The sequence below is a fragment of the Bemisia tabaci genome, chromosome 5 (genome assembly GCF_918797505.1).
Source record: "Bemisia tabaci chromosome 5, PGI_BMITA_v3".
Lineage (NCBI taxonomy): Eukaryota > Metazoa > Arthropoda > Insecta > Hemiptera > Aleyrodidae > Bemisia > Bemisia tabaci.
In genome coordinates, this window is record NC_092797.1 from 39,400,948 (window position 1) to 39,415,872 (window position 14,925).

At 38.8% G+C, this 14,925-nt stretch overlaps 1 protein-coding gene across 2 annotated transcripts in view; it reads left to right on the plus strand.

Moving 5' to 3' along the window:
• LOC140224644 (uncharacterized) overlaps window positions 1–5,943 on the plus strand; it is a 57,283-nt gene extending 51,340 nt beyond the window's left edge. For both annotated transcript variants that reach the window (XM_072300688.1, XM_072300689.1), the window contains exon 4: window positions 3,930–5,943. In XM_072300688.1, the coding sequence (XP_072156789.1) occupies window positions 3,930–5,476 (1,547 nt within the window). In that variant the 3' untranslated portion in view covers window positions 5,477–5,943. The remainder of the gene's footprint in view (window positions 1–3,929) is intronic.
• The last annotated feature ends 8,982 nt before the right edge of the window (window positions 5,944–14,925 follow it).

Here is a 14,925-nt window from a genome sequence, read left to right on the forward strand (position 1 = left end):
TAATAAAAAGTAAAATAAGTAAAAGTAAAGTAAGTAAAAAGATAATTCTCGAGAGGTAAAGAAAAGTAAGTAAAAGTAATACTAAAAGTACCCTAATTTTAGGCAAAATAATTCGTTGTTCATGTAAGAAAGAATTCTCTACAAAAATGTGCAGCATACAATAGTATTTTTAAGCTTTTAAAATCCTGCATGCACATTTATCATGAAATTTTAAGCACGTCATAAAACATAGAATTATTAAAATTTTGACATTTAAATGTACTAAAGGCATGTAAAAAGAAAGGAGCAAGGAATTTTCACGGATTTGAAGAGTTATTCTCCCCAAAATATTGAAAACCCGTGAACTCCTCGCATAAATTTCAAGAATTCCGTAAACTGTAAAAATTTGACTATCGGCCTAGGCATTTGATACAATGCCTAATTTGACTAACTGCCTTTGACAGTATCATTGGTTTCCTCGTGAAATTCTCTTCTTCAATACTCCTTAAAATTTAAAATGTGACGAAATAAGCATCAGAATTTGCAGTTTTAGTCAAAAGTTTCATGTGCGACGTCTCTGATGACTGGGTCCACTGTGCGGCGCAGCGTGCGGATTCGTGCTTAAATAAGAATGAGGAGAAAGTGCGGCCGGTCGAGCCTAGCCCGGGCATTTGATCAGCTTCGGCCTGCTCTTGGATGCCGCGGCTCACCTCACTTCATGCTAAAGTAAAAAGAAAAAAAATAGCGAAAAAAAAGCACGGTCGTGAGATGTGTACTTTTCCTCAAGCAAACCTGTCCGTGCTCATCCCTTTTGGATGCGCTCGACAAAGAGGAGGGTTTTCAGGTTAGTTAGCATTCTGTAACGCATGGCCTCCGAGAGAAAGTTCGCGGTATGATTAACTTTGAGACGAGCGGGTTTTAAGGTCAAAACTTGGGCATCGATATCGATGAGAAATCGGGAATATCGATGGTTAAAGGTGAAAAAATGCTTATTTTCAAATAGATGCATAGATTTTAAGCAAATTTTACACTGGAAAAAAGAACACATTGGACCTAGAGTGCGGACTCTTGAGAACATTGACAAGAAAAAATACTCTTGATTCAATCGGATTTTTGCTTGAATCAAAACGAAATCCGCTTAAATTAAGAGGCTTGGTTCTTGATTTAAGCTAGATTCTGATTGAATCAAGAGTACTTTTTCATGTCGATGTATTTACGAGTCTGGATTCTAGATCCAATGTGTTTTTTTCCAGTGATTAGGTCAAAACTTAGGCATCGATAAGAAATCAGGAATATCGATGATGTTAAAACTAAAAACATGCTTTTTTTTCGACTACGATGGCACAGATCTTCACTCGTGTTTTCCTTTTTTTAAAATTGTTTGAGAATTATCTTTACGCGTTCAAAAATTTTAGCAGCAAAGTTTAAGGGAGATTTTTTTTTTTTCGGTAGCCTTTTCAATACACATTTTTACGGTAACGACGGATAAAGAGACCACATTTTGCAATAAAGAACCACTATTTCTGACTCTTTTTAGAAAAAACCTATAAGTTATTGGTTCCCCATGCAGAAAAGTGCTTTTATGAAGAGCCAGAGACAGTGGTTCCTCATGGCAAAATGTAAACCAAAGGATCTCTGAGTCTCAAACATTTTCATTTTTTTAAAGATTCGTCCCATAATTTAGATCACAATTTGAAAATAGGAACTACAATTTCTGGCTCAGTTCAGAAACGACAATATGCTTATAGTTTTCCTATGCACGGAGGTGTTTTTATGGATGAACTAGAAGTTATAGCCCTTAATTTTCAAAATATAGATCAATTAGAGTTAACACATGGTATCCAGCAAATAATCATGCCTCATTGTTTATTGCTCAAAGGCAGAGACTTCCACTTAAATACCTACGCGTAAAACCAGAGGCGTTCAAACGAGCCTAAATAAAAACAATTTCCAAGGAGAGCGTAAAAATTGATGACGAGAGATCGAAGAAGAATCCTTGCACACCAAATATAAGAGTAATCAAACGTCCAATAAAGCACTAAATCGACTTTCGCGTGAGAAGATCCGGAATAGCATTAAGAGCGAAAATGCCGTGTGCGGTAGAGCATTCGGACCCGGGGACGATGCAGTGAGCAGCAGTAAGCAAGAACGCCGTATGAACCATCAGGTGTTGCCAAATATCCTTCGATAAATCACGAATTTTTAGGAAAATTCGTGAATATTTCTTTTCCGATTTTTCAGAGGATCTCGTTTGTAATTTGATCTAAAGAGTCTGAAAATTTCAAGGAAAAATGTACATAACTTTTCTCAAACTTTAACGTTCTCTAAGAGGGAATTCAAGGTAGATTTACACAGGTATGGACAGAACTAAACAACTGGCCTCTGATTGGCTCTCCAGCGGCCCCTTAACGTCAGCCATTTTGTATGTTTTGATTATTTTGATTTATTATGTTCGGTTTATCGTTTGTCCAAATTTTGTGGGATTTTTTGCACAATTTTGGTTATACGATATTAATTTTAGCGTTTAAACGCACAAACGTTTGAATGTTAATTTGATTGTAATTTAATTAAAAAACGGGCCCCTTAACCTACGTCACGAGGTCATGTGACACGTACTGAGGCTCATGGGAAATTTTCAACTTTTCCATACCTGTGTAAATCTACCTTGGAGGGAATTTGGCAACACGCGAATGCTCATACGGCATTTTTGCTTAGCACGGTGGAGTTGTGCTGCACGCCTCCATGCTGGGATTATTGGATGCGAAATGGCTCATAGATCACCGGCCGGCAGTCAATATCCCGATAGAAACTCCTGTTGAGTGGCCCGTGGGTTTCATCGTGACTCGACATTTTTCGCAGCGCGGCTCAAATGAGGGTTGCATTAACTTTCATAACAATTACTCGAGCTGCAATCCAAGCTCTGCCTCTTCCCCTCATTAATAAAATAAGTAAAAGTAAATCGAAAGTTTTCTTCTTTAAATCAGGATAATTTGGTGAAAAGTGTTGCGCGTCGGAGAGATCGGTCAGGTGTCAAAACGTAGTTAGGGGCTCGACTTTCGTTCGCAAGGAACGCTCGCCTGAGAATCGGATCAAGCAGAACATTTCATGGAAGCATGGACGATCTTGATACATGTTTCCTCAGGAACATCATGGCTTCCAAATGACGATTTTATTCCCGAGAGAAAAATATTTATATACATTCAATATCATTTTCTAAGATTATAATTCTAAGAGTTTTTTTCTTCTTCTTGTTCCTCCCTCAAAGGAGAATCATTGAGTCAGTAGAGAAAGTGATCGTAAATACGCTAAAATATCCATTCCTGGGCAAATCGTATGAAATTAAGGACACACTCTGAAAGTGCGAACATTAACTCCTTAATTTAAAAAAAATTGATCGAGCAAGGATGTTATCATTATTTGTTTTCAATTTGATCTTTTTTGCACTTTAACTTTTGAAGCGTTCTTTAAATGTATTGTCCTCCAAATGTTGTCCTCCTCCCCCCCCCCCTAAAAAAAATACGGGCTACTCTTTTTGTGGCTTGTCTTCTATTATTCATCGGAATTTATGTCGAAAACTAACAGAAATAGGATTATTAATGCATACAGCCATCTGCTCAAGATGTTACAGCGCCAATTAAATTAAGATTGAAATCAATGGCCGTAATTTGAGTATTTTTTTTCTCTTTAACATTTCTGATGCCTCAAAGCGCAAATCGCACTAAAATGAAGGAATACTTACTTTATCTCATTCAATATTTTTGCTGACTGGTACTTGAACTGTTATGTAACTCATTTGTAAAAACCCTCCTCTTTGATATGTCTGCAAGATGTTCGTTAATATACTGAATGGAAGTCCATATCAATCAAAAACTGTTTCAAAGATTTCGATGATGATACCCAAGATATTTCCCGCAATGTATTCTTAATCGGTTATTTTTCGTTTGTTTCAGGATTCTACAGCGATCCTCACTGCGTGCACCTGAAACCAGGCACCGGGCACTTGAGCGCAACGTTCGAGATCTTCCTGAACAGCTGCGGCATGTCCTCGTCGGCCAACCACAACGCTCACGGCGGCTACACGACGCCCAGCGGCAGCTACGTCGAGAACACCATCATCATCCAGTACGACCCGTACGTCCAAGAAGTCTGGGACCAGGCCCGGAAGCTCCGCTGCACCTGGTACGACTTCTACGAGAAGGCCGTGACGTTTCGGCCCTTTCAGGTCGACATGCTCCACGCCGTCACCGCCAACTTCCTCGGAGACAACCTGCAGTGCTGGATGCAGATCCAAGTCGGCAAGGGACCCTGGGCCTCCGAAGTGTCCGGTATCGTGAAGATCGGGCAGACCATGACCATGGTCCTCGCCATCAAGGACGACGAGAACAAGTTCGACATGCTCGTCCGCAACTGCGTCGCCCACGACGGGAAACGCGCCCCCATCCAACTCGTCGACCAGCACGGCTGCGTCATCCGACACAAGATCATGTCCAAGTTCCAGAAGATCAAGAACTTCGGGCCTTCCGCATCCGTAGTCTCCTTCGCCTACTTCCAAGCCTTCAAGTTCCCCGACTCCATGAACGTCCACTTCCAGTGTGTCATCCAAGTATGTCGCTACAACTGCCCTGAACCCCACTGCGGCGGCGACTACGCCGGACCCCAGCTCGTCGGCATCGGCGGCGGAGAGTACGGACCACCTCCTCCTCCACCTCAAGGCGTGCCACACCAGGAATACGGAGTACCCGACTACGGCGGTCTTGGCTTCCCGGACCCCAGGCATCCTTCAGGACCCACCGGCGCTTACTCCGAGCAGAAGTCCGAAGTCGTGCCACCCCCGAGCGGAAACGGAAACAGCAACAACAACGGCAACAACAATGGTAACGGCAACAACAATGGCAACGGAACGACACCCGCTACATTCTCCACGCAGAAGACGTCGCCCAGCAATAGCATCAACGAAGCCAACGACATTCACCTACCTCCTCCACCACTACCCGGTCACCAGAACACATACACGACTGTCAAGCGGAAAGGAACCGTCGACGACGAAGGCAACCTCGCCGTTCTGGGAGGTCGACCACGGTCGGTCGAGATCCCGGTCGACAGTAGTCCAAGGCGGCGGAGGTCGCCGGAGATCGTGCGCACCATCGTCGTGTCGCACGTCTACAAGAGAGAAGCTCAAGAAATGACTGATGTAAACACTAGTAGAACTATTCAAGTGGTCGCCCCTGGGGACGTGAATTTCGCCCTGAACCCGGTAGGGAGCGCCAGCAACGAGACGGTTGTGGTTTCCTCGCGGACCACGGAGGCCGACAGTATATGTATAAGTGTGTCCAGTTTCGTGGCCGGGCTATCCATGCTCCTGGCCATCCTAGTCGTTGCGTGCCTTGTCGCCGCTTTCCTCTTCGTCCGCGTCCGGACCCTCGACCGCAAGGGAATGACCGCCACCTTCGTCCACGGCGGCTTCGACCCCTCCGAATTCGTCAAAGTGACCAGTTAGTGATACTATAATTTGCCATGTCTCCCTTTCCATACGGCTCGAATCGACCCGCAGCATTTCCCCGCACCGGAATCCCATCGATTCCAGGGGCGGATCCAGCAATTTGGAACAATGGATTCCTTCCATTTAAACCCATGTTAAATAATCGATTCTGGTCGGGGCACCTGGCCCCTCCAAGAATCGATACATTTCAATAGGTTTAAATGGAGAAAAAACAGTGTTGCCAATTTGCTAGATCCGCCTATGATCGATTCCGGTGTTGAGCGGGAAGTTGGCGTGTTGAGTTGATTTTGAGCCGAACGAAGCGATGACGCGTCGCCGTATGAAAAGGGCGTTTTACAGGACCTGCCCTGGTTTAGGAACTTAAAATTAGGAGGTCCTCATAGATTATCACGGGAAAATTTAGGCTTCTGACTTAAACTAAGGTTACTGGAAATCATATTCTAGTAAAATGTAAACTTCATCAATGATCCTCAGAGCTAAGATCTTCAATGATCATCGAACGCAGCGTTGCCAGACTGTACATGGTCAATTTTTGTTTCTTTACCTGGAATCTTGAGTATTTTGACACGAAATTCCAGGTAAAGCAAGGAAAACGGAACCATTTAGCAATCTGTTAGCATTACTTTGTTGATCATTGATGATTTTCTCGAACTTCAGAAGATCATTGAGTAGGTATTATTTTCACGATTGTTACAGCCTTGAAACTCTCTAAATAGCCTCATAGTTACGATTTTCACAAACTGCTATATTCTAATTAAGTTTTGGTCATTTCACTTTTTCAGTCAGAAGTCTAAAATTTTCTGTTCAATCCTTCAATTTAGTTCTAAATCAGGGATTACCTTATTTGTGGCCCGCGTGTCAACGCGTTAGAACATTCAGAAAACTTTTTTCAATATATGTAATAAGGATTATAGCCTCACGCGATTGTTTTTTTCAATGAATTTTTTGGTCCTAAGAGGTTCAGTTTCTCGAGCGATTGTCGATGATGTAACCAAGCGGTCCTCTAAAACTTCAGTTGAACAGATTAAATATTTTAGATTAATTTTTAAATTCTTACTTGAATCATTAAAGCTCTTCATCATCGGCAATCTTTCAAGGAAAACTCTCTAGTCTTTTTCACCCAGCCTTATTGTACGAAGGCAGCTATCCGTTTAACACGGACCATTTTCTCAATGAGGTAATAACGACAATTACCTAAGATACGATGTGTGATCGACAGACTTCCGGAAAGCATTACTGGATGTTTTATACATTGCAATGAGAATCCATAGGGGAAGTAAATCTTTAAACTTGCTCACGAACCATCATTACCATAAGTTCATCTACATAAAAATCTTCACGGCCGTGAAATTGAATTTTTCTCAATTTGGAAACGACTGTATATATTGTTTGAAATCTTTGATCGCGAATAATGCAATGGACGTATCTAGGTCACGCGAATCAAGCGTCGTGCAAGTTTTGAAAAATTTAGCCATTTCTAAATACCACTTTGTTTGGACCATTATCAATTGGAGCTTTGACATGCTTAACAGTCAAATTCAATAAATTAGATTTTTATGTATTTTTCAATGTTTACACCTCTCTAGCTTATAGAGTCAGTTCTGTGAAGTAGTTTTGATCTTCCAATAATGATGACATCGTTTCTTAATGAGCACAGTACCATCTATGCAAGATTGTTCGAATGGTTCACACTAAAGAGAAAGGCAATAATACCAAAGGATGGAGTAAAATATAGAAAATTCCTCAAAGAAATAAACAAAACTCAATGAAGTTTGTACATCAGAGTAAAGCCATAAATATTGAGTATTGTTTTTTTAATTAACTTGATGACTTAACATCAATTTATATTGTAATAAAAAGGCACACCAATTAAAAAAAAAAAAATCTTGAGTTGAAAACTACACCAATCAACAAGGGGCTCGTAATTCTATCCAATTATGATCTATTTTGTAAATCTGGAGGATTTTATTGTGAAAATGGCTGAGCTTTGTTTTGTTCAGAAGTATAAAAACGAACTGACTCCATAAAGGGTTTTTCATTCTACCAATGTAAATGACCGACGGTGCTCTCAATAGAGAATGCTAACTGACTGAACCGTAAGCATCTGTAAAAAATATCGCTTGCTAACTTACTTTACATTAGTTAAGAAGTGTAAAAAAATAGTTATACACACGAGTAGTTGCGCGTTAGCATAAATTGTTTTCTACAAATATCTCCAAAAAGAATGCAGAATGTCAGCAGTCATCTTGAATATTTTCAACTATCATTGAATGTAAGAATTATTATTGTCTGAAACATAACTCCCACTTCAGTAGAAACTTTATATGAAGGTTAATTTTCCAACTTTTGCAGATAAAACTATCGTTTCGTGAATGGGAGTGAGACATTTTAAGAGTCCCTGATCATAAAAAAATAAAAAAACCTGAATCCGACCTGTTTCCTCCGGTGTTTCATTCATTCTTTCTTTAATTTTTATTTCAATATTTGTTTCTCTACCTACGCTTGTTCTCATTTATGTATTGAATACACTGAAAGTCCAAAGACTTTATTTTTAATCTTACTTGATGAGGACGAAAGAACAGTTTTTCTTCCTAGAATTTATTAAACTAAATGTGTCGCTCAGAATCATTTTAAACAATTGACCGTATTGAAGATTTCAGTTTTTCCTCCTTCTGAGTAGGGCTTTCAAGTGCTTTTTATTTTAATTACATCTGAACGAAACTCTATGAAGAATACATAAAAAAGTCCAATGTTCATCATTATTTTCAAATTAAAATTATTTTCCAATGCAGATGCATCTTCGGAAAAGGCTTATCATACACATTGGATGGTGAATACACTCTAATAAATTTTAAATTACCAATCGAGGAGAAATCAGGCGCATTTGTTCGGTGTTTTCTCTGAGATCAAGTTACGCATCGGAGATTATAAAATCATAATTAATGACATCGATCCAACCTCTCAGTCCACCTCGTTCTCCGATCGATAGTTTGTTGTTCTTGCACCAGATTCTATGCAATTCTGAATTTGAATGAAGGAAGCGCAGGAGATTATCATTGTGTTTTTTTTATTGTTAAGATTACTGTCTTATTGGCAAGTTAGCTGTAGGGGATATCGTGTTAGAGACACAAAAATCAAAATCTTTAACTCTTAGATGAGTTAAGCCTTTATTATAATTAGTATTTTGTCATACTTGGTAATGTCCGTGGAATGCATGTTGTAAAAAAGCCATAATGTGTTTCTCAAATTGCTAAAATCAACTCGGTCATAGAAATTGTATTCCCCGCATACGGGACAATTTGCTGCCAATGCTCTTGTATATACGTGAAATTGAACTCTTGCAATTGATGACAGGACTGTAATATTCCCGCCATTCCTGGATTTCAACTTGTGTAATACTTTGATTAATTTATTTAATTTATAATTTATACATTTTCTATGTTGTAAATCTGAGTCATAGGAGTTTTAAACATTTAAGTGACGGATTTTATTTACAAATAAATTTGTAATGTATACTTAAGTGCCGATTCCAAAGATTTGTATTATTGAAATTCTATGACATATCTGTAAATGGTTGAGTGCTCCTCGAACTTTGTAAAATTGTTGAATGTTTGTCTGTGGACTTTGTGTGATTTGTTATTAGTTCATAAAGTGTATGATCAATGATCAGATTAGAATTTTTCTCAACACTTTCCCCCGTCTATCCAGATTCCTACCCTCTTTATATCGCTTCCTTCTTATCTATTTATTTAATTTATTTATTTGTTTCTTTCTAACAGTTCACCTCCCGTTAACACCCATGTTCTTTTCCTCTTGTCTTTCCTCTCTAAATTTAATTCCAAATCTTGTATTAATTTGTATAATAAAACTATTTAAATTCTAAATACATTTTTTCTTATTTCTGTTGTTAATACGGTAATTTGATCAAAATGAATCCAATTCATGCATCTATGTTTCCATTCTAAATACTATTTCACTCCAAGAAAAGAGAACTGATAAACCTCGAAGAAGTAATTTCAAGATGAAAATGATCCATTCTTAATCCAAGTACGACTTAGGAAGGTCTAGAAAAATAATGTCGTAAACTTTTGAGCATACTGCAGATTCAGGAAATAATGAGATTACTTTCAACTAGACGCATTTAAATCAAAAGGAATGATATCCACCATGACATGAGCCCTGTTATGCTTGTATTCTTTTGGGTCTCAGAGCTCATATCAGAATGGATTTAGTTCCATTTTATTAAAATGCGTCCAATTGTCTCTCAACTTTTAGAGGTTCTCAAATTCAGTCAGTCATTTAAGAGCAGGTTTTAGATTCATCTTGTGGTTTTATCCAACAAACTATTCTATAATCTTCAATCACTCAAACTGTATATTAATTGACCTTACATTACGTATGATACTTTTGCTGCTGTACATTGAAAACGGAGTTTTTCAATTAAAATGTGAACAAATTATTGGAAAATTAGTGAATTCTTGAAAAATTACCGGATTTAGAAAACTTTGTGTGCTTGCACACTGTCTCACTTTCAATTAACAGCCACACAATTTTATAATAATGACTAGAATACATATAGAGAATACATAACTGTCATAGCCACTACCGTGATTACGCTATAGAATGCGTGGAAAGTCAGCTTGGAAAGTGGTCTATGGGATGCGGCAAAGATTGCCAATTCTCTAGAAAAATCCCCTACATTCTCCAGAATAGTATTACACCTTTGTGCATTAGTAACAAATTCGAAAATTATGTACAAAATGTGAAATAACTCGAAAACATTTTAAACGTCACAATGAATGGATGGTCACAACCATCCATGAGCTCATGTAATAAAAAACCCAAAAAATAACGCTGTCAAAAATTAGGGACTGACTCATTATGAAGCAGAAATCCACGGAATTCACTGAATAGTTGGATTTCTGACAATGTCATGTTTTTATGGTCTCGGATTAAATAGAAAAAAAGAATAAGAAGATTTTGGTTTTATGAATGGTACATGTTGAAAAACTTGAGGAGAAAGCATCCAAAGTTAAGAAGCGGAAGTATGTGATGCCGGGATGGTGGATGACGTTTTATTATTTCTCTCTTTCCAAAGCTCAATAAATCTCCGATAGTTTCGATCTTAGAGGCTCAAGAGTTGTGCGAATGTTCTGATTCTACTGTTTTATATTATTCGACCATAAAAACATGGCTTTGAACAAATTTATTTGCCATTATTATACAGCACTGATCCATCCAAATTTTACCTTCTTACGTATAACCTATCTATTTAACTAGTAGATTTGGCCTGAATTTACCTTGTGTAAGAATAGGTTTGGAGTAAAGGTATGGTATGATCCAGCTTTGTGGCTAACTGAACACTGCTTGATGAGTAGCCAAAACGGTGGGATTGGGTAGATTAAAGGTTTTACAGGCGTCATTTTTTACGGGTAAATCTGTTCGACTGATCGTGAAAACGAAAATATCATGGGGGAAAAACGTATCTGACTCGATAAGAGTAATAAAATGTAAGGGACTTTTGAGTTTTAATTTTCCTTTTGAACAATACTTCGACGTAAGGGCGTACCTCTTTTTCCACATAGGCCTCCAAAAGCGTAGATTCATAAGGTGAACAAGGTCACGAGAAAATTGAGATGCACCTTTATGTCAAAGAGGGACGAATTAAACATAAGCGGAGGTTGCGATGTCAAAATCGAAAATACGCATTTTAAAACTTTAGCCATTGATATCTTAGTGGTCCTAAAATATTGTGCGAAGGTATTTTTGCAAATCTCGTGAAGGACTATTCTCATTGCTTGATGATGAATATAGAGATCAAAGATTCCTGAAGATGTTCGGTCTAGAAGACAGGAACTGGAAATATCCGGAGGGCTCCCTGTTGCATTTCATAGGGACGTTCTCGGTGACTTGTCAAAGTGTGAGTACATGTGCATATACATGTGTTTCATTTCGTCTGAGGTGCTCGGCAGAATAGATTTTAACTGAATGTTAACAGCTTATATGGTATAGCCAGATTCAGAGAGTAATAGGAAACAGTAAGCCGAAAAGGGCCCTAGATTGGGTTGATCGTAGGAGAGGGTGCAGAGGGTGCCCAATGAAATGGTTACATAGGATTGAACCGGAGATGCTAAAGTGCTCGAACCCTCATGGATGATTTGGGATCGATGTGGGAAAGTGACGGTCGGGCGCCATAGAGTGCCAGGGATTGCTGTAAAGTAACATGCACGTATATGTATTTAGTATGATAAAATACATGCGTTTAATGAGTCGGGAAACACACAGGAAAGTTCGGAGACTTAAACGCAGCGTTAGAAAAGTAAACCTTTTCATGAAATGCCAACTCCGATGCTTCCAGTCCTGTAAGCCTTGATAGCTATCGTGCAAAAAAAAAAAACAAAAGAAAAATCAACACATTCAATGCGTCGAAAAAAACACAGGAAATCTCGGAAACCTAAACGCAGCGTTAGAAAAGTAAACCATTTCATGACGTGACAACTTCCCGTGCTTCCAGTCCTGTGAGCCTTGATAGCCATGATGGAAAAAAAAGAAAAAATTCAACACCTTTAATGCTTCGAAAAACACAGGAAATCTTGGAGACTTAAACGCAGCGTCAGAAAAGTAAACCATCTCATGACGTGACATCGCTCTATATTCGCTTCCACTCCCAATGGGCTATGACAGTCATGGTGAAAAAATTTCCTTTTGCACCATCTTAAATAGAAAATGCAGCCCTACGACGTCACAAATCTGTAAATTTTCTCACTAGTCAATCTTTTTCTCTCCAATTTTCCATTTCAGGAGAAAACATTGAAAAAAAATACTATAAACTCAGTTCAACAAGCTTTTTTGCAGGAAGCAATATGGATTGCATTTTGCAAAAAGGAGCCACTAGCATTGCAATGATGCTAAGATTGTGCAACTTCATCTTTTGCAATAAAATTGCGGAAATCGTGAAAAACTATGAAATTTAGATGGTAATTTTTGTCTTAAATTTACAGTTTTTAGCTAGTAAAATAAAAACTATTAATGGATAATCGGGTTTTTCCTCCAAGACAAAAGAAGTTGCACAATCTTAGCAACATTGCAATGCTAGTGGTTCCTTTTTGCAAAATGCAATCCATATAACCTTCTCGTGCAAATTCTCCATCGACGTATTCTGCATGGAGTGGAAGTAGAGGATTCTCAAGCCCGTGCGACAACACCGGGATGCCAGGTACTCGAATGTGAAGAGCCGAGTGTGGATACTGGCTGTCGTTGAAAAGGGAAAAGAAAGCATGACGGATGCGATTATCTGTGAAAATATGCACATATTTAAAACCTCTTCATCGGCGCCGATATTTGAATGGCGGTGATGCATAGCTGGCAGTCTCGCACCTGTTTCCCGTTGATCGATTGCTCTAAAAGAAAAGTGTCCGCGGATCCACCGTCGGGCCGCGCTAATGAAAAACGCCCTATGAACATTCGAGCGTTGCCAAATCTCCCCGATAAAATGTTCATTTTACAGGAACGGCATGAATATTTACCCTTGAAATTTTTGGATACTTTTAAATCAAGTTACAAATTAAATTCTCTGAGCTGTTAAAACAAAATTATACACAAGTTTCCGTGAAAATTTGTATTTTATTGAATGCAATTTGGCAATCTATGAAGGTTCATAAGCGGAGAAGTAGCGTGGGGCCAATGATTGATTCCATCCGAGGCAATCAGATGCCACTTGGAAACGAGGAGGCTCAACAATAGGAATCTGCGTGGCTCAACTACGGCTTGAAATTTCCACATTATCCATACGGCTGCGTAAAGAAGCTTTCGGTATGTGCGTTTTTCGATCAGGTTTGCAGATGATTGGCGCAAAATTGCGTAAGATTATGCTCAGATACAGGCATGAGTAGGTCTACTTAGGACCGGCACGAAATCATGTTTTGATGGTCGAGGCTAATCGTGTTCTGACAGTTCGTTAAATTTGACTCAATATCATATCAGAATTCCAATCGAGATGGAAAATCGTTATCGAGGATAACTTCACGATTTAAAGCAGGGTTCAAAATAAGATCGAATGCTCGTCATTGAAATATTTACTAACTTTAAAACATATGGACGTATTTATGTTAAAATAATTATGTCATAATGCATTAAATCAAAAGGAATTTTTTGCGTAGTTTTTGATCGTTTCATCGTTCGTGCAAATCAGTATAATGCAACTATTAGTAATTTAATTAAGTCTGCCATTTATGAGACTGATATGCCTAGATGCGCGATGCATCTGGGCCTATTAGTTTTAGTATAAATTAGCTTCCTTTTGATTTACTTCATTTGCATAAAGTTCCGTTCAGCATGAATACGCCTAATGACATATTGTTTTATGAATTCTCAATAAATCATTACGAAGATGTTATATTTCTCAGTTGCCACACATCATGATTTACTTTCTTACATGAATGCGTGTGTAATGATAATATTGATTCGAAGACACACACAGGAGCGCTTTATAGTGGATGACCTTGTCTCTGAATACTGTACTTCTGGTCAGAGTAGATCATCGCATCGACCTTGGCTCGATGACATCTGGGTTGATCAACAGATTTCAAATTAGAGACAGCTTTCAAATAGAGCTTTTGCAAGTGCTTTTTCCTAAGTGTAATTCCGCAAAAATAACACACTGGTGCCACTTTTTTCTCTGGAATGAACTCCAAAGTTCAAAAGAAGTTTTCAAAGTTAAGGCCGCAATAGAGGGGATCCTCTACGCTACGCTGAGAGTCCATTTTTATACCTAGTCAAACTCACCACCCAAAATTAAAGAGCACAAACACATTGCAATGCACAAATATATTGGCAGGGTTGCCGTTGTTCCAGCTTTGGAGTCTACAAAGTGGCAACCCTGCCAATGCATTTGCACTCCATGTAGGTAAGCATGGATGGTTTGACTGGATACAGAGGCGGACTGTCAGCATGGCGTGAAAAATCTCCTGCGTTACAGCCTTAAGTTCGTGAACTTTTGTTGAGCTTTAAATTTCGATGTATAGAAAACCAGTGGCATCATCGTGTTTCTTGCGAAATTTTGCCACAGACTGAGTACTTAAAACGCAAATCCCTGACGCGTGAGAGAGCACGTACCATTTAAAGTCTTTGGGGATCGCTTTGGAAATATTAAACTGTCACTCTCTGAGTCAATCAATGTGGGATTTTCATTCGAAAAATCGTTTTTCAAAACCCTAAAATACGATTAAAGGTGCTATTAGCGGTTAATATCGATACAGCGAAATCGGTCTAAAATTGGAAGCAGTTCTTTTGAACTTGGTTTAAGGCTGACATTCCGGTTTTTCATATAAGAACTCATAATTCCTAAAAATCCCCATCAAATCGAAAAGATGGTTCTGCGCTGAATAAAGTATAGAGAAAAAAAGGAGGTGTTTGCATTTCGGGCGTCGTGGATTTTTCGATGACTT